Source organism: Elephas maximus, chromosome 23 (genome assembly GCF_024166365.1).
Source record: "Elephas maximus indicus isolate mEleMax1 chromosome 23, mEleMax1 primary haplotype, whole genome shotgun sequence".
NCBI lineage: Eukaryota > Metazoa > Chordata > Mammalia > Proboscidea > Elephantidae > Elephas > Elephas maximus.
The window spans coordinates 55,137,608-55,157,622 of NC_064841.1; the positions used below are offsets into that span (position 1 = coordinate 55,137,608).

Sequence of the window (20,015 nt, forward strand, 5' to 3'; positions counted from 1 at the left end):
TACGGAGCAGCTAGTCTACTGGGAAGGATCAAGAGGTTGGATTCCAGTTCTCAAGCTGCCTGTACTTTGCTGTGTGATCTTGAGCAGGCTACTCAAAGTCTTGGCTTTCTCATCTATCAGATGAGGGTCATCAGTGTTTTACCACTTTAACAAGTTTTGTAAAAAAACTAACCAACCCAACCAACCCATTGCCGTTGAGTCGATTCCAATTCATAGTGACTCTAAAGGACAGAGTAGAACTGCCCCATAGGGTTTCCAAGGAGCACCTAGTAGATTTGAACTGCCGACCTGTTTGGTTAGCAGTTGTAGCTCTTAACCACTATGCCACCAGGGTTTCCTGTAAAAAACTAGTTGCCATTAATTCCAACTCATGGCAACCGCTTGTGTGTCAGAGTAGAACTGTGCTCCATAGTTCTTTTTTTAAAGTAGTAGTAGTAGTAGTCGTACAGGTAGTCCAACTTACAGTGTATTCAAGTTATAATGAACCATATTTACAACCATCAGTATATCTGGAACATTGCATCTTCTTGAGAGGAAGTTATGAGAAAATGCATGCAAGGGATTTGGGAAAAATTGCTGAGTTATGTGAACATGCTGTAAGCATTTGCTCAGGATAACATGATGGAAGAGATTGGTGGGAAAATCGTGCATATGGCAAGAACGCTGAACTTAGAACTTGGTATCACCAATGTGGAACATCTCATAGATCACAAAGAAGGGGAATTGATAGATCAGAACTTATTGGATTTTGAAGAGGAAAGAAATGCTGAAGAAGAAAGAAATAATGAGAAAGAGGAAGGAGAGAAGTTGTCAAAAAAAATTTACAGGGAAAGGATTAGCTGGAGTTTTTTCTGAACTAAATCAGGCAGGGGCTTCAGTTCCTTGAAAACATGGACCCAAATGCTGATCACTTTGCTAAAGTCAGCAGGCAGATTTGGCAAACAGTGAGATATTACTGTGAAATATATGAAGAAAAGGAGAAAAGGACCATACAGACACCAGTCTCTGATTTTCTGACTAGAAATACCATCCCCATTCTCTGGGATAATCCAGATGACCCAGGACTGCCCAGAAGTGTGGTCCACTTTGTGGCCTGCCAATGAGTCATCGATTTGCAACACCAAGGTGTCCCCACTTCCACAACTTTTCCAAGGCTAGCCAGAGCCCAACACAGCACTGCTGGGAATCAGTGCACTGATTTCGTGGATGCACGCATCTCTGATGTAAGGTCTGTCCCTTACATCCCGCAGCGCATTAGGGGATGAAAGTTGAGAAAGCATCTCTGCAGTGGGGATTTCTGTACCTCTGTCACACTCCAAAAAAGGATAAAAATCAGCTTTATAAAAAAAGTCTCAGCTTTGCTGGCGACTTCCATTTTCTTTGATTCAGATATTTATTCAATCTATTTGATGACTTGTAGGATGTCTTATTCGTAACAGATATTCAGCAGGTGGTTCTTCAATTTAGTTGAACTCCTAAGGAAATGTATACCATAAATTTGAAGCTATTAATATGTGTAATGTAATGTGAATTTAAGCTAAGGAAGCAGTTCTTCCTGTGAAGTAAACTGCCAGAATGTAGTGCTGAGATGATAGTAGAATTTAATAATTGGCCAGGGTAAGAGCTGCCTTTGCATACTGGAAAATTTAAAACTTCCCAAAGAATGTGAGTATTCCTATTCCTGATTCTTCAGAAGTCCCGTTAGAATCCTAATAAGGCATGAGTAAAATTCCTTGCAGGCATTCAGTGTGCCTGGTGAACTCTGACAGGGAATTTAGGCAAGGCATATGGGTAGAAAGAATCTTTAATCTCAGTATCATTGCAGCAGCCACAGATCAGTAAAACAATACTTTGTAGTTCATAGTAGATAAGTCACTTTCTGAGGAATTCTCGGTAAAGCAACTCTCAATTAACCAGAATTTAATAGAATACAAACCTCTTCATATAAAAAAAAAAAACTTCATATAGCTAATATCAAATCACACCCGACACACTTTTTTTTTTACCTGCTCAAATCAAAAGTGATTACAGAAATACAAGCTTTTATCCAGAATTAATGTGAATGAGTTTCTGGAAATACTCTAAAATCAAATGATATTCAGCTCAATCTCCCATCTTGTCCATATTTATGTCTATATTGGTGGCACAAATGTTATGCACTCAACTACTAACCTAGAGGTTGCAGGTCTAAGCACATCCAGCGACTTCGTGAAAGAAAGGCCTGGCAATCTGCCTCTATAAAGATTACAGCCAAGAACGGAGCAGTTCTACTCTGTAACACGTGCAGTTTCCATGAGCTGGAATCAACTCGAAAGTAATGGGTTTGGTTTTGGAGTTTGTTTGTTTGTTTGTTTTGCTGTATATGAGAATTAAAGCTAAGAATGGTGAACCCATTTTCCTGTGAAAATGATTATATTTGCTCTGAAAAGGGTATTGTTCTGAGACCTATTTCCTGTGTGGACTCTCTGAGAGGAATGTCTGAGTTAACCAGATAGTATAAAAAAATCGGGAGACAAAATTCTGTACCTTTCTCGTTCGTCCTTAGATGCTACTTTTTGGGAAAATGTATAGAGAAGAGGCATATCGGATATGCTTTGCATTAAATTTGATGTTAATATGACAGTTAATTATCATTAAAACTATAGTATTAGTACCCTACCTGGAAATGGAAAACCAGAAGGGAAGAACACACTCAGCGTTTCTCAAACTGAAAGAACTGAAGAAAAAATTCAACCCTCGAGTTGCAATAGTAAAGGATTCTATGGGGAAAATATTAAATGACGCAGGAAGCTCTTGCGTGTCAAGCAGCTAAAGCAAAAGGAATAATTGATGAAAAGAATTGAACAGAAGATTTCAAAGGGCCTCTCGAGAAGACAAAATAAAGTATTATAAGGACATGTGCAAAGAGCTGGAGATGGAAAACCAAAAGGGAAAAACACGCTTGGCGTTTCTCAAGCGGAAAGAACTGAAGAAAAAATTTAAGCCTCGAGTTGCAATAGTGAAGGATTCCATGGGGAAAATATTAAATGACGCAGGAAGCATCAAAAGGAGATGGAAGGAATACAGAGTCATTATACCAAAAAGAATTAGTCGATATTCAAACATTTCAAGAGATGGCATATGATCAGGAACCGATGGTACTGAAGGAAGAAGTCCAAGCTGCTCTGAAGGCATTGGCGAAAAACAAGGCTCCAGGAATTGATGGAATATCAATTGAGATGTTTCAACAAACAGATGCAGCACTGGAGGTGCTCACTTGCCTATGCCAAGAAATATGGAAGACAGCTTCCTGGCCAACCGACTGGAAAAGATCCATATTTATGCCTATTCCCAAGAAAGGTGATCCAACCGAATGTAGAAATTATAGAACAGTATCGTTAATATCACACGCAAGCAAAATTCTGCTGAAGATCATTCAAAAACGGCTGCAGTAGTATATCGACAGGGAACTGCCAGAAATTCAGGCCAGTTTGAGAAGAGGACTTGGAACCAGGGATATCATTGCTGATGTCAGATGGATCCTGGCTGAAAGCAGAGGATACCAGAAGGATGTTTACTTGTGTTTTATTGAGTATGCAAAGGCATTGGACTGTGTGGATCATAACAAACTATGGATAACATTGCGAAGAATGGGAATTCCAGAACACTTAATTGTGCTCATGAGGAACCTTTACATAGATCAAGAGGCAGTTGTTCAGACAGAACAAGGGGATACTGATTGGTTTAAAATCAGGAAAGGTGTGCACCAGGGTTGTATTCTTTCACCATATTTTTTTTGAGTCAATATGTATGCTGAGCAAATAATCCGAGAAGCTGGACTATATGAAGAACATGGCATTAGGATTGGACGAAGACTCATTAAGAACCTGTGTTATGCGGATGACACAACCTTGCTTGCTGAAAGTGAAGAGGACTCGAAGTACTTACTAATGAAGATCAAGGACCACAGCCTTCAGTATGGATTACACCTCAGCATAAAGAAAACAAAAATCCTCACAACTGGACCAATGAGCAACATCATGATAAATGGAGAAAAGATTGAAGTTGTCAAGAATTTCATTTTACTTGGATCCACAATCAACAGCCATGGAAGCAGCAGTCGGGAAATCAAAAGACGTATTGCATTGGGTAAATCTGCTGCAAAGGACCTCTTTAAAGTGTTGAAGAGCAAAGATGTCACCTTGAGGACTAAGGTGCACCTGACCCAAGCCATGGTATTTTCAACTGCATCATATGCATGTGAAAGCTGGACAGTGAATAAGAAAGACAGAAGAAGAATTGATGCCTTTGAGTTGTGGTGTTGGCGAAAAATATTGAACATACCATGGACTGCCAGAAGAACAAACAAATCTGTCTTAAAAGAAGTACAACCAGAATGTTCCTTAGAAGCAAGGATGGCGAGGCTGCATCTTACATACTTTGGACATGTTGTCAGGAGGGACCAGTCTCTGGAAAAGGATATCATGCTTGGCAAAGTACAAGGTCAGCTAAAAAGAGGAAGACCCTCAACAAGGTGGATTGACGCAGTGGCTGCAACAATGGGCTCAAGCATAACAACGACTTTAAGGATGGCGCAGGACTGGGCAGTGTTTCGTTCTGTTGTGCATAGGGTCGCTATGAGTCGGAACCGACTCGATGGCACCTAACAACAACAACAACCACCTCAGGAAACTTAAGTGTTAACAAGACTTCTGTGATTGGCTTGAGGAAGATAAATCCTGAGTCCCAAGCCACCAAAAATGGAAATTTTAACCCATTAACAATTTGGAAGACAACTTCCTGGCCAGCCAACTGGAAGAGATCCATATTTGTACCCATTCCAAAGAAAGGTGATCCAACAGAATATGGAAATTACCAAACCATATAATTAATAGCACACACAAGTAAAGTTTTGCTGAAGATCATTCAAAAGTGGCTGCATGCAGCCATCTAAGATGCATCAATTGGTCTCAACCCACCTGGAGCAAAGGAGAATGAAGAACACCACAGACACAAGGTAGTTATGAGCCCAAGAGACAGAAGGGGACACATAAACCAGAGAAAACATCAGCCTGAGACCAGAAAAACTAGATGGTGCTGGGCTACACCCAATGACTGCCCTGACAGGGAACACAACAGAGAACCCCTGCGGGTGCAGGAGAGCAGTGGGATGCAGACCCCATATTCTCATAAAAAGACCAGACTTAATGGTCTGACTGAGATTCAAAGGACCCCGGTGGTCATGGTCCCCAGACATTCTGTTAACCTAAAACAGGAACCATTCCCAAAGCCAACTCTTCAGACAGGGATTGGACTGGACAATGGGATAGAAAATGATGCTGGTGAAGAATGAGCTTCTTGGATCAAGTAGACACCTGAGACTATGTTGGCATCTCCTATCTGGAGGGGAGATGAGAGAGCAGAGGGGTCAGAAGCTGGCAGAATGGACATGAAAAGAGAGAGTGGAGGGAAGAAGTGTGCTGTCTCATTAGGGGGAGAGCAATTAGGAGTATATAGCAAGGTGTATATAAATTTTTTGTATGAGAGACTGACTTGATTTGTAAATTTTCACTTAAAGCACAATAGAAATATTTAAAAAAAAAAACAAAAAGAATTACAGCCTAGGAAACCACTATGGAGCAGTTCTACTCTGTCACGTGGAGTCACTATGAGTTCAAAAGCGACTTGATGACACCTAACAACAGTGGATTTCTTTTATACTAAAAATAACTTGTTAAAAAGAAAATTTAGATATTTTTCAAAATAGTTGCCAAACTTAATGGTCTGACTGAGACTGGAGGGACCCTGATGGTTTGTCCAAGATTGGAACCATTCCCGAAGCCAACTCTACAGACAAGGATTGGACCAGACTGTGAGATAGACAATGATACTAGTAATGAGTGAGCGTATTGGCTCAAGTGTACACTTGAGTCCATGTGGGCAACTCCTGTGTGGTGGCTGGTGGTAAGATGAAAAGGCAGAGGGGGACAGGAGCTGGTTGAATGAACATGGGGAATACAGGTTGGAGAGAAGGAGTGTGCTGTCTCATTAGGGGGAGAGCAGCTGGGAGTACATAGCAAGGTGTGTATAATTTTTGTATGAGAGACTGACTGGATTTGTAAACTTTTACCTAAAGCACAATAAAAAAAATAAATAAATAGTTGCCAAAAAAAAAAAGTGGCTGCAGGGAACTTTCAGAAATTCAAGCCAGATTCCGAAGAGGACATGGAACAAGGAATATCATTGCTGGTATCAGGTAGCTCCTGGCTAAAAGCAGAGAACACCAGAAAGGTATTTAGCTGTGATTCATTGACTATACAAAGGCATTCGACTGTATGGATCACAACAAATTATGGATAACATGGTGAAGAATAGGAATGCCAGAACACTTAATTGTGCCCGTAAGGTACATGTAATTAGACCAAGAGGCAGTCAGTAGTTCAAACAGAACAAAGGGATACTTCGTGGTTTAAAGTCAAGAAAGGTGTGCGTCAGGGTTGTATCCTTTCACCATACTTATTTAGTCTGTATGCTGAGCAAATAATCTGAGAAGCTGGACTGTATGAAGAACGAGTCATCAGGATTGGAGGAAGACTCGTTACCAACCTGCGATATGCAGATGACACAACCTTGCTTGCTGAAAGTGAAGAGGACTTGAAGCACTTACTGATGAAGATCAAAGACCATAGCCCTTCAGTATGAATTACACCTCAACAGAAAGTAAACAAAAATCCTCACTATTGAACCAGTAAGCAACATCATGATAAACGGAAAAAAGATTGAAGGTGTTAAGGATTTCATTTTACTTGGATCCACAATCAACACCCATGGAAGCAACAGTCGAGAAATCAAATGAAGCATTACATTGGGCACATTTGCTGCAAAAGACCTCTTTAAAGTGCTAAAAAGCAAAGATGTCACTTTAAGGACTAAGGTACCCCTGACCCAAGCCATGGTGTTTTCAGTTGCCTCATATGTGCGTGAAAGCTGGACAGTTAATAAGGAAGACTGAAAAAGAATTGATGCCTTTGAATTACGGTCTTGGCAGAAATATTGACTATACCATGGACTGCCAGAAGAAAAACAAATCTGTCTTGGAAGAAGCACAGCCAGAATGCTCATTAGAATAAGGATCGCGAAACTGCATCTCACATACTTTGGACATGTTATCAGAGGAACCAGTCCCTGGAGAAGGACATCATCCTTGGTAAAGTAGAGGATCAGCAAAAAAGAGAAAGACCCTGAACAAGATGGGTTGACACAGTGGCTGCAGCAGTGGGCTCAAGCATAACAACAATTGTGAGGATGGCACAGGACCAGGCAGTGTTTCGTTCCGTTGTATATAGGGTCACTATGAGTTGGAACCAACTCAAGGACACGCAACAACAACAACGTAAGTTGGGAACAGTTCCTTTTATATTAAGGCAAATAAGTTGACTAACACATTTTGGGAAGATTTTAAACAATAAGAATTTATATTAAAGGAGCTTATCATAATTCTGAAAGGAACACTGGTAGCACAATGGTCAGTCACTCGGCTGCTAACTGAAAGGTAGGCAGTTTGAACCCAGCAGCTGCTCGTTGAGAGAAAGATTTGGCAGTGGGCTTCAGTAAAGATTTACAGCTTTGGAAGCCCTGTGGGGCAGTTCTGCTCTGTCCAATAGGGTCACTATGAGTCAGAATCAACTCAATGACTGTGTTTTTTTGTTATGAGCTAATGACTTTATCTTAACTAAACAGTTACAACATAGTTAGGAACTTAGCTCTTCAACTCAAATCATGTATAATGCCTCATTTTGATGACACTAAAGCCCTATAGAGTAGGGCTGGGTTGTTTGGCTGAAAGAAAGCTAAGGAAACTGCTCTCACTCTGAAGCGAACAGCCTTTCTCACAGCCGTCAGTGGGATGGCAGTGCTCCACAGTTCCCCGTTTGGTCCCAGTAGATACTGCTGCTGTACTTGCATAGAGCATACATTCCTGTTCAGCTATTTATCTGGCAGTGTTTGTACAGCTGCGCCTCTGTTCATACATCCCTTTGTGAACTTGTCCACTGATAGACTGTTGTAGATTTTAATCTCTCCCGGGTCAGAGATGTCACTTAACGTGCTGTGTGAAGAGATGAACATTCAATCTGTGCTGTTTGGTTATTACAACACTATTTCTCTAGAGCTATTCATGATAAAATATATTTTATAAATATTAAACATGTTTGCAAATGTCCTGTAAAATGTATGATTGGATTAAGATTCTCATTTATTCAAGCCCAAGGCCTATAGTTTATGTGCCTTCCCAGGGGCAATAACCCAAAAACCACCCAGGGCGGTCGAGTCGATTCCAACTCACAAGGACCCGGTAGGCAGTAAAAAAAAAAGTAGGGAACTTATATCAGTGTGGGCCAGAATCATTGGACCTTCAGCACCAGCGCATGTCCCAAGATGAGACAGGGTAAGTTCCTGGTGTCCTGTTTGTACCATTCAATAATATTAACCCAAAAATTTCTCTTGTTGTTCTTGCCACAAGTGTCATACAGTGGAGACAGATCTTATTTTGGGGCGCAGGTGCAGTCGGGGATAAGGAGAAGGGCACCAGACGACAAGTTGGTGCATTTGGGTGCCGTGTTGCACTAATGCCGATACAGACCTGTTATCGGTAGAGCTGTGGCGTTCAGCGTGGTGACCATGAGCCACCTGTGGCTGCTGAGCGCTGGCAATGCGGCTTGTCCACACTGAGATGTGCTGTGAGTGTAAAATCACGAGATTTTTGCGATTTTAATAAGAAATAAAGAATGTAAACTATCTCATTAAAAATTTTTATATTGATTGCATATTTGCAGTGATAATACTTTAGACATATTGATTGGGTTAAGGAAAATCCGTTAAGATGAATTTAGCTGTTTCTTTTTTTTTTTTTAATTAACTTTTATTAAGCTTCAAGTGAACATTTACAATTCCAATCAGTCTGTCACATGTATGTTTACATACATCTTACTCCCATCTCCCACTTGCTCTCCCCCTATTGAGTCAGCCCTTTCAGTCTCTCCTTTCGTGCCAATTTTGCCGTCTTCCCTCTCTCTCTATCTTCCCATCCCCCCTCCAGTCAAGAGTTGCCAACACACTCTCCAGTGTCCACCTGATTTAATTAGCTCACTCTTCATCAGCATCTCTCTCCCCCCCGCTGCCCAGTCCCTTTCATGTCTGATGAGTTGTCTCCGGGGATGGTTCCTGTCCTGTGCCAACAGAAGGTCTGGGGAGCATTGCCGCCGGGATTCCTCTAGTCGCAGTCAGACCATTAAGTATGGTCTTTTTATGAGAATTTGGGGTCTGTATCCCACTGATCACCTGCTCCCTCAGGAGTTCTCTGTTGTGCTCCCTGACAGGGCAGTCATCGATTGTGCCCGGGCACCAACTAGTTCTTCTGGTCTCAGGATGATGTAGGTCTCTGGTTCATGTGGCCCTTTCTGTCTCTTGGGTTCTTAGTTGTTGTGTGACCTTGGTGTTCTTCTTTTTCCTTTGCTCCAGGTGGGTTGAGACCAATTGATGTATCTTAGATGGCCGCTTGTTAGCATTTAGGACCCCAGACGCCACATTACAAAGTGGTATACAGAATGTTTTCATAATAGAATTGTTTTCCCAATTGACTTAGAAGTCCCCTCAAACCATGTTCCCTAGACCGCAGCCCCTGCTCCGCTGACCTTTGAAGCATTCATTTTATCCCGGAAACCTCTTTGCTTTTAATCCAGACCAATTGGGCTGACCTTCCTTGTATTGAGTGTTGTCTTTCCCTTCACCCAAAGCAGTTCTTATCTACTGTTTGATCAATAAAAAACCCTCTCCCTCCCTCCCTCCCCCCTTCGTAACCACAAAAGTATGTGTTCTTCTCAGTTTTTTCTATTTCTCAAGATCTTATAATAGTGGTCTTATACAATATTTGTCCTTTTGCCTCTGACTCATTTCGCTCAGCATAATGCCTTCCAGATTCCTCCATGTTATGAGATGTTTCAGAGATTCGTCACTGTTCTTTATCGATGCGTAGCATTCCATTGTGTGAATATACCACAATTTATTTACCCATTCATCCGTTGACGGACACCTTGGTTGCTTCCAGCTTTTTGCTATTGTAAACAGAGCTGCAATAAACATGGGTGTGCATATATCTGTTTGTGTGAAGGCTCTTGTTTCTCTAGGGTATATTCCGAGGAGTGGGATTTCTGGGTTGTATGGTAGTTCTATTTCTAACTGTTTAAGATAGCGCCAGATGGATTTCCAAAGTGGTTGTACCATTTTACATTCCCACCAGCAGTGTATGAGAGTTCCAATCTCTCCGCAGCCTCTCCAACATTTATTATTTTGTGTTTTTTGGATTAATGCCAGTCTAGTTGGTGTGAGATGGAATCTCATCGTAGTTTTAATTTGCATTTCTCTAATGGCTAATGATCGGGAGCATTTTCTCATGTATCTGTTGTCTGCCTGAATATCTTCTTTAGTGAAATGTGTGTTCATATCCTTTGCCCACTTCTTGATTGGGTTGTTTGTCTTTTTGTGGTTGAGTTTTGACAGAATCATGTAGATTTTAGAGATCAGGCGCTGGCCTGAGATGTCATAGCTGAAAATTCTTTCCCAATCTGTAGGTGGTCTTTTTACTCTTTTGGTGAAGTCTTTAGATGAGCATAGGTGTTTGATTTTTAGGAGCTCCCAGTTATCTGGTTTCTCTTCATCATTTTTGGTAATGTTTTGTGTTCTGTTTATGCCCTGTATTAGGGCTCCTAGGGTTGTCCCAATTTTTTCTTCCATGATCTTTATCGTTTTAGTCTTTATGTTTACGTCTTTGATCCACTTGGAGTTAGTTTTTGTGCATGGTGTGAGGTATGGGTCCTGTTTCATTCTTTTGCAAATGGATATCCAGTTATGCCAGCACCATTTGTTAAAAAGACTATCTTTTCCCCAATTAACTGACACTGGTCCTTTGTCAAATATCAGCTGCTCATACATGGATGGATTTATATCTGGGTTCTCAATTCTGTTCCATTGGTCTATGTGCCTGTTGTTGTACCAGTACCAGGCTGTTTTGACTACTGTAGCTGTATAATAGGTTCTGAAATCAGGTAGAGTGAGGCCGCCCACTTTCTTCTTCTTTTTCAGTAATGTTTTGCTTATCCGGGGCTTCTTTCCCTTCCATATGAAATTGGTGATTTGTTTCTCTATCCCCTTAAAATATGACATTGGAATTTGGATCGGAAGTGCGTTATATGTATAGATGGCTTTTGGTAGAATAGACATTTTTACTATGTTAAGTCTTCCTATCCATGAGCAGGGTATGTTTTCCCACTTAAGTATGTCCTTTTGAATTTCTTGTAGTAGAGCTTTGTAGTTTTCTTTGTATAGGTCTTTTACATCCTTGGTAAGATTTATTCCTAAGTATTTTATCTTCTTGGGGGCTACTGTGAATGGTATTGATTTGGTTATTTCCTCTTCGGTGTTCTTTTTGTTGATGTAGAGGAATCCAAGTGATTTTTGTATGTTTATTTTATAACCTGAGACTCTGCCAAACTCTTCTATTAGTTTCAGTAGTTTTCTGGAGGATTCCTTAGGGTTTTCCGTGTATACGATCATGTCATCTGCAAATAGTGCTAGCTTTACTTCCTCCTTGCCAATCCAGATACCCTTTATTTCTTTGTCTAGCCTAATTGCCCTGGCTAGGACTTCAAGTACGATGTTGAATAAGAGCGGTGATAAAGGGCATCCTTGTCTGGTTCCCGTTCTCAAGGGAAATGCTTTCAGGTTCTCTCCATTTAGAGTGATATTGGCTGTTGACTTTGCATAGATGCCCTTTATTATGTTGAGGAATTTTCCTTCAATTCCTATTTTGGTAAGAGTTTTTATCATAAATGGGTGTTGAACTTTGTCAAATGCCTTTTCTGCATCTATTGATAAGATCATGTGGTTTTTGTCTTTTGTTTTATTTATGTGGTGGATTACATTAATGGTTTTTCTGATATTAAACCAGCCTTGCATACCTGGTATAAATCCCACTTGATCAGGGTGAATTATTTTTTTGATGTGTTGTCGGATTCTATTGGCTAGAATTTTGTTGAGGATTTTTGCATCTATGTTCATGAGGGATATAGGTCTATAATTTTCTTTTTTTGTAATGTCTTTACCTGGTTTTGGTATCAGGGAGATGGTAGCTTCATAGAATGAGTTGGATAGTATTCCGTCTTTTTCTACGCTTTGAAATACTTTCAGTAGTAGTGGTGTTAAGTCTTCTCTGAAAGTTTGGTAGAACTCTGCAGTGAAGCCGTCCAGGCCAGGACTTTTTTTTGTTGGAAGTTTTTTAATTACCGTTTCAATCTCTTTTTTTGTTATAGGTCTATTTAGTTGTTCTACTTCTGAATGTGTTAGTTTAGGTAGGTAGTGTTTTTCCAAGAATTTATCCATTTCTTCTAGGTTTTCAAATTTGTTAGAGTACAATTTTTCGTAGTAATCTGAAATGATTCTTTTAATTTCATTTGGCTCTGTTGTGATGTGGTCCTTCTCGTTTCTTAGTCGGGTTATTTGTTTCCTTTCCTGTTTTCTTTAGTCAGTCTAGCCAATGGTTTATCAATTTTGTTAATTTTTTCAAAGAACCAGCTTTTGGCTTTGTTAATTCTTTCAATTGTTTTTCTGTTCTCTAATTCATTTAGTTCAGCTCTAATTTATATTATTTGTTTTCTTCTGGTGCCTGATGGGTTCTTTTGTTGCTCACTTTCTATTTGTTCAAGTTGTCGGGACAGTTCTCTGATTTTGGCTCTTTCTTCTTTTTGTATGTGTGCATTTATCGATATAAATTGGCCTCTGAGCACTGCTTTTGCTGTGTCCCAGAGGTTTTGACAGGAAGTATTTTCATTCTCGTTGCTTTCTAAGAATTTCCTGATTCCCTCCTTGATGTCTTCTATAACCCAGTCTTTTTTCAGGAGGGTATTGTTCATTTTCCAAGTATTTGATTTCTTTTCCCTAGTTTTTCTGTTATTGATTTCTAGTTTCATTGCCTTGTGTTCTGAGAAGATGCTTTGTAATATTTCGATGTTTTGGACTCTGCAAAGATTTGTTTTATGACCTAATATGTGGTCTATTCTAGAGAATGTTCCATGTGCACTAGAAAAAAAAGTATATTTTGCAGCAGTTGGGTGGAGAGTTCTGTATAAGTCAATGAGGTCAAGTTGGTTGATTGTTGTAAGTAGGTCTTCCGTGTCTCTATTGAGCTTCTTACTGGATGTCCTGTCCTTCTCCGAAAGTGGTGTGTTGAAGTCTCCTACTATAAATGTGGAGGTGTCTATCTCACTTTTCAATTCTGTTAAAATTTGATTTATGTATCTTGCAGCCCTGTCATTGGGTGCATAAATATTTAATATGGTTATGTCTTCCTGATCACTTGTCCCTTTTATCATTATATAGTGTCCTTCTTTATCCTTTGTGGTGGATTTAAGTCTAAAGTCTATTTTGTTGGAAATTAATATCGCTACTCCTCTTCTTTTTTGCTTGTTGTTTGCTTGATAAATTTTTTTCCATCCTTTGAGTTTTAGTTTGTTTGTGTCTCTAAGTCTAAGGTGTGTCTCTTGTAGGCAGCATATAGATGGATCGTGTTTCTTTATCCAGTCCGTGACTCTCTGTCTCTTTATTGGTGCATTTAGTCCATTTACATTGAGCGTAATTATAGATAAATAATTTTTTAGTGCTGTCATTTTGATGCCTTTTCATGTGTGTCGTTGGCCATTTCATTTTTCCACATACTTTTTTGTGCTGAGACGTTTTTCTTAGTAGATTGTGAGATCTTCGTTTTCATAATGTTTAACTTTATGTTAGTTGAGTCGTTACGTTTTTCTTGGCTTTTTTCTTGAGTTACGGAGTTGATATTCCTTTTTGTGGTTACCTTATTATTTACGCCTATTTTTCTGAGTAAAAACCTAACTTGTATCGTTCTATATCGCCTTGTATCACACTCCATCTGGCAGTTCAATGCCTCCTATATTAAGTCCCTCTTTTTGATTATTGTGATCTTTTATCTATTGATTTCCATGATTCCCTGTTATGTGTATTATTTTGTTTATTTATTTTTTAGAATTGATCTTAATTTGTTTGTTTTTGTGCTTTCCCTATTTGAGCTGATATCAGGACATTCTGTTTTGTGACCTTGTATTGTGCTGGTACCTGATATTATTGGTCATCTGACCAAACAATCTCCTTTAGCATTTCTTGTAGCCTTGGTTTGGTTTTTGCAAATTCTCTAAACTTGTGTTTATCTGTAAATATATTAATTTCTCCTTCATATTTCAGAGAGAGTTTTGCTGGATATATGATCCTTGGTTGGCAGTTTTTCTCCTTCAGTGCTCTGTGTACGTCGTCCCATTCCCTTCTTGCTTGCATGGTTTCTGCTGAGTAGTCTGAACTTATTCTTATTGATTCTCCCTTGAAGGAAACCTTTCTTTTCTCCCTGGCTGCTTTTAAAATTTTCTGTTTATCTTTGGTTTTGGCGAGTTTGATGATACTATGTCTTGGTGTTTTTCTTTTTGGATCAATCTTAAATGGGGTTCGATGAGCATCTTGGATAGATATCCTTTCATCTTTCATGATGTCAGGGAAGTTTTGTGTCAGGAGTTCTTCAACTATTTTCTCTGTGTTTTCTGTCCCCCCTCCCTGTTCTGGGACTCCAATCACTCGCAAGTTATCCTTCTTGATAGAGTCCCACATGATTCTTAGGGTTTCTTCATTTTTTTTAATTCTTTTATCTGATTTTTTTTCAGCTATGTTGGTGTTGATTCCCTGGTGCTCCAGATGTGCCAGTCTACATTCTAGTTGCTCGAGTCTGCTCCTCTGACTTCCTATTGCGTTGTCTAATTCTGTAATTTTATTGTTAATCTTTTGGATTTCTACATGCTGTCTCTCTATGGATTCTTGCAACTTATTAATTTTTCCACTATGTTCTTGAATAATCTTTTTGAGTTCTTCAACAGTTTTATCAGTGTGTTCCTTGCCTTTTTCTGCAGTTAGCCTAATTTCATTTGTGATGTCTTTAAGCATTCTGTAAATTAGCTTTTTATATTCTGTATCTGATAATTCCAGGATTGTATCTTCATTTGGGAAAGATTTTGATTCTTTTGTTTGGGGAGTTGGAGAAGCTGTCATGGTCTGCTTCTTTATGTGGTTTGATATCGACTGCTGTCTCCAAGCCATCACTGGGAAACTAGTTTTTCCAGAAAATCTGCTGGTACGCTGGCTCCTGGCTCTGAAGACAATCGCTGTCTCCCCGTATTTGTTCATTCTCCGTCTCTAAATCTGTGTTTGTTGTTCAGAGTTCGTAGATTGGTATGTATGTGATTGATTCACTTGTTTTTCCGAGTCTTTGTTGCAAGAGGGATCCGCGGTAGTGTCCACCTAGTCCGCCATCTTGGCCCTGCCTCTCTTTTTATTTTTTAATGTAGCTGCTAAAAGCCGAAATGAAACTTGTTGCCATTGAGTTGATTCTGACTCACGGCAACCCTGTATTTTACAGAGTAGAATTGCCCCATAGGGTTTTCTTGGCTGTAATTTCTATGGAAGCAAATCACCAGGACCTTCTTCCGAGGCACCTCTGGACGAGCTTGAACCGCTGACCTTTTGGTTAGCAGCTGAGTGCAAACGGTTTGCACCACCCAGAGACCCGTCATACGCAGTACTGCCCTCTAAGATAGCGTCTTTATCTTGGCTTTCTTCTTACCGCGTTATTACGCCTGCCTCTCCACGTCAGCCTTCTCTTTTCAAAGCTTAGATGTTTTTAAACGGCATAGCAGCTAAAGACTTTAAAAATGATTACTGCCTCAGAGACAGGGAACTACTGGAAGGTCAGGAATGATCTGACTCCTTGATTTTTCTTAGTTACTGAAAAAAGCATATCTTAGTTCAATCTGCTTAAAAATGTAGATAGTCTAATTTCAATTAAGTAAGAAATATAAAGTGCCTGCTGTGTGCTAGACACTGTGTGTGTACTGGGGACACAAAGGTGAAGATCGCCGACCCCGAGCTCTCAGAGTTCTGGCCGAGGAGACTTCAAGGCAAGTTACTGCAGCCAGTGGGCTAAGGCCTGTGTGTCCATAAGCCTGGCGACCCGCTCCCATAAGGGTTACAGCCTAGAAAGCCCTGTGGAGCAGTGCTACTTTGTAACACGTGGGGTCATTTTGAGGTGGAATCGACTCAATGGCACAGTTTAGTTTTTTGCTTGGTCCATAGTGTTGAGGGAACAGAAAAGTGGAACATTCAACACATTTTAGAGTGGAGGGTGCAGATGTTGCATTAAAGAAATCTCCTAAGGGGAAAAGCCATCTTAAATGACTGTTTTCTCAGTTTTTATTTATATTGCATGAAGGCCATTCCTAATGGCGGCTGTCAGCTTTGGTTTGTGTATTTGCCTGTACTGGTGTGTTCAGCTGATTCTCACCCTGTGGTTTGCAGGTGCCACCAAGGTCAACCTGGTAAAGATCCCATCCACGGCCTCCAGCCCACGAGACACGGCCCTGGCAGCTGTGATCTGCAGTGCCCTGGCCACTGTCCTGCTGGCTCTGCTCATTCTCTGCATCATTTATTGTAAGAGACAGTTTATGGAGAAGAAACCCAGCTGTAAGTTTTGCGCTCTGTGTATTTCTTAGTGAAATCAGTTTGTCATCATCGTCACTCAAGTGTTCGACAAGAAACGTGACTGAGATTAGAGTCTGTGAGCTGTTGAAGGGAGAGAGCATGGGGGGAAGTAAAGCTTACCATCCGCTTTTCAGTCTCAGAGGCACCAAAGGCATGACAGAACTTTACAAAGATAACAAAAAGGCTGTGATGTTCCAGTGGCACTAGATAAAAAGAAAAATCTTTCTGAGTTCTGGCAACATACCAGTTTATGTGTAGTCAACTCCCTTAGGGTGACCCCACGTGCGTCAGAGTAGAACTCTGCTCCACAGGGTGTATAATGGCTGAATTTTTGGAAGTAGGTTGCCAGGACTTTCTTCTGAGGTGGACTCAAACCTCCAGCCTTTCAGTTAACAGCCAAGCATATTAAGCATTTGCACCACCCAGTGATGCTTCTGGCAGCATAAATACCCTGATTTGCAATTTTCTTAATAAATTATTTTCATATTTATGCTTCAGTGTGAGAGAAATAATAAAAAATTTGAATGATCGCTGTCTTTAAATATGTAAAAGCTAGAGTGGTGGGGCCTGTAGTGTGATGTTATTGACTTTCCTTTCTAAAGAAAACGTGTCCACTGATAGAATGCTCTGCCCCCTGTAGGGTCTCTGAGATCACAGGATACCCAGTACAGTGGGTCGGAGCTGTCCTGTTTGGACCAACCTGGGCTCAACGAGTACTCTCACCGGGCATGCTGCCAGTGCCGCCGGGACGCCGCTCAGGCCTGTGGTAAGCTCAGCCCAGAAGGGGCCCTTTAGAGGAGCAAGAGGAGCTCAGAAGTGGAAGCCACAAAGAAGTGTTCATATTCTTCTCACAGCTGTTCAGATTCTGTTAATTGCCGAACAGAGTCCTTGATAGGAAAAGAAAATCTCAGATAAAACTGTTTACTTAATTGTCAAGTCTCTTTGGTCTCTTTTAATCTGGAAGGGGTCTTGAGTCTTTGTTCCTGATATTGGTATTTGTGAAGAGTACGGGCTAGTAATTTTGTAGAATGACCCTCAGTTTAGGTCTGTCTGATGTTTTTTTCATGACTAGGTGCAGGAATCCTGCAGAAGTAATGCTGCATACTCAGAGCACCGTGTCAGGAGTCACATTGTGGCCAATTGTCCCATTGCTAGTCAGCTTGACTCCAGTCATTTTGTGAAGGTGGTGTCGCATAGGTTTCTGCGCTGTAAACCAGTGTTCCTCCCTTCATAATTAATATGGGTCTTTTAGGGACCTACTTGGAGACCATGCAAATATCCTGTTACTCCTCAGACTTGCACCCATCACTGTCAGCACCCATTGTGATTGTGGCCTGAATCAGTTACTGCTATGGGGCATTCCATCATTCCTTCCGCATTTATCAGTTGCCTTTCTATGGGAAAGAAGAGTGTTCTTTCTTTCTCATTTATTCACCTACTTTTTTAGTGTGAACTCTGTTCAGTGGGTTGTAATCCTTTTCTGTCATGGTTTATTCTGATGCTCAAATTCTCCCAGGTTTGGCCGGTGGAAGTCCCCCCAAGCTGCTCATGTGCCATTTTAACACATCCCTGTTACTTTCTGGCACAATACGCAGCTCCAGGCCCACCCTGTGCTTTCCCCGCCCGAGCCCTAGAATCAGCCATTCTACAAAGAATGGCACTGCCTTTTGCTTTTAAATCATTTTGAAACGTTCCCTAGTGAGTGTGACACATGTTTGCTGAGTTAGTTGGAATGGATGGTCACCGTGGCCATCATCCGACATGTTCAGAGAGTGCAAGATGAAGGCCTTGGTGGTTTAGATGAGATGTTACAAGTGGCTGTCCTATTTAACAATGGTTTGCAATTACATCTCAGTATTTAACATTGATTTTTAAAAAGGGAAGTGCTTACTTCATAATAATTTTTTTTCTGTTTATAAAATAAATAAGAGATATTCCTCATGGGAAATAGACACACAAACATATATACATGTAAATATATATATTTTTTCAAGTCTTTTGTTTTTCTCTATATGTGTATCTTTGTGTGTATTACTGTGTATCTAGTTCCATAAAGTCAGAATTATAGGTATATGTATATACCTACATATATAGTTTCAGGTAGGTAGATAAATACACAAGGAGAGAGAGAGAGAATTAAAGAGAAGTCTAGAAGGCTGTTCACCAAAATGTGGACAGTGTTTCCAGGTTATAGGATTGAGAAAGATTTTTTTTTTAATTTCTTATCTGTATCTGTTTTTTAACTTTTTTATAAGCTTGTATTGTCTTTGTAAGAGAAAAAGTGTACACTGCTGCAGTAAACATAAAGCTGTGTGAACAAATCTAGTTATTCCTTAAGTTACATTCCTAGAAGTAAAGGGTACGTTGTGTGTATGTGAGTTTGAATGTATGATAGCATATGTGCATGAATGTGTTTGCGTGTGAGTGTATGTATATGTAGTTGTGTGTGTGTGATGTGTGTGAGCATGGGTGGTGTGTGTGGGGGTGAGTGTTTGTGGTGTGTGTGTGTCGTGTGTGTATGTGTGTGTGTCTGGTGTGTGTATATGTGTATATATGTGGTGTGTGTGAGTGTAAGTGTGTGTGGTATGTGTAGGACTAAAGGGTTGGAGCAGTTGCTGGTTTATGTTCCGTATTCTAGACCACTCCACAGAAACGTCTTGCCATCTCTGCCATCAGCAGCAGCACACAAGAGCCATTTCACGTGTGCTCTCTTAGACGGCGTTATTACTTTTCATAATTTTTTTAAGACGAGAAAAAAATTAAACCTCGTTTCTTCAAAAAAGTCACCCAAAGGGGAATAGCTCACTCTTCAAGAAGAGTGTGTTGAGCTGGCATTACAGAGAAAGTTCCTAAGGAAAGCATGTGTTGTCTTCCCCAGGACCGGTCCACCTGGTTCCATCCCTGTGCTGTGATGAGGCCCGCAGCGTGGGCCGGATGGCCCTCGGCTGCACTGTGCATCCCAAGGCTGCGCTCCACGAGAGGTAACTTTCTTGGTTCAGTCACTATAGCTTTATGTTCCCTTGTGCAAATGTACATTCTACCACTCCTGGAAACCCTATGAGGCAGTTCTGCTGTGTGCTATAAGGTCTCTGTGAGTCAGAATCAACTTGTAACAACTTTATAGGACAGAGTAGAACTTAGCATAGGGTTTCCTAGGCTGTCATCTTGTCCCTGTGAGTCAGAATCGACTAGACAGCAACAGTTTTTTTGGTGTTGGATCTTTATGGAAGCTGACTGCCACATCTTTCTTCTGAGGAACAGCGGGTGGGTTTAAACCACCCATCTTTCAGTTAGCAGCCAAGTGCTTAACCACTGTGCAAACACCGCTCCTTACACATTCTACTAGTTTCCCAATTTTCATGTGAAACTGTGGTGATATCACTACATTGATG

At 40.5% G+C, this 20,015-nt stretch overlaps 1 protein-coding gene across 4 annotated transcripts in view; it reads left to right on the plus strand.

The window, feature by feature from the left end:
* Positions 1-20,015, plus strand: part of TNFRSF19 (TNF receptor superfamily member 19) — a 112,399-nt gene that overhangs the window by 82,942 nt on the left and 9,442 nt on the right. For all 4 annotated transcript variants that reach the window (XM_049867156.1, XM_049867159.1, XM_049867158.1 and 1 more), the window contains exons 6-8: positions 16,441-16,605; positions 17,264-17,389; positions 19,502-19,604. In XM_049867156.1, coding sequence (XP_049723113.1) covers positions 16,441-16,605; positions 17,264-17,389; positions 19,502-19,604 — 394 coding nt within the window. The remainder of the gene's footprint in view (positions 1-16,440; positions 16,606-17,263; positions 17,390-19,501; positions 19,605-20,015) is intronic.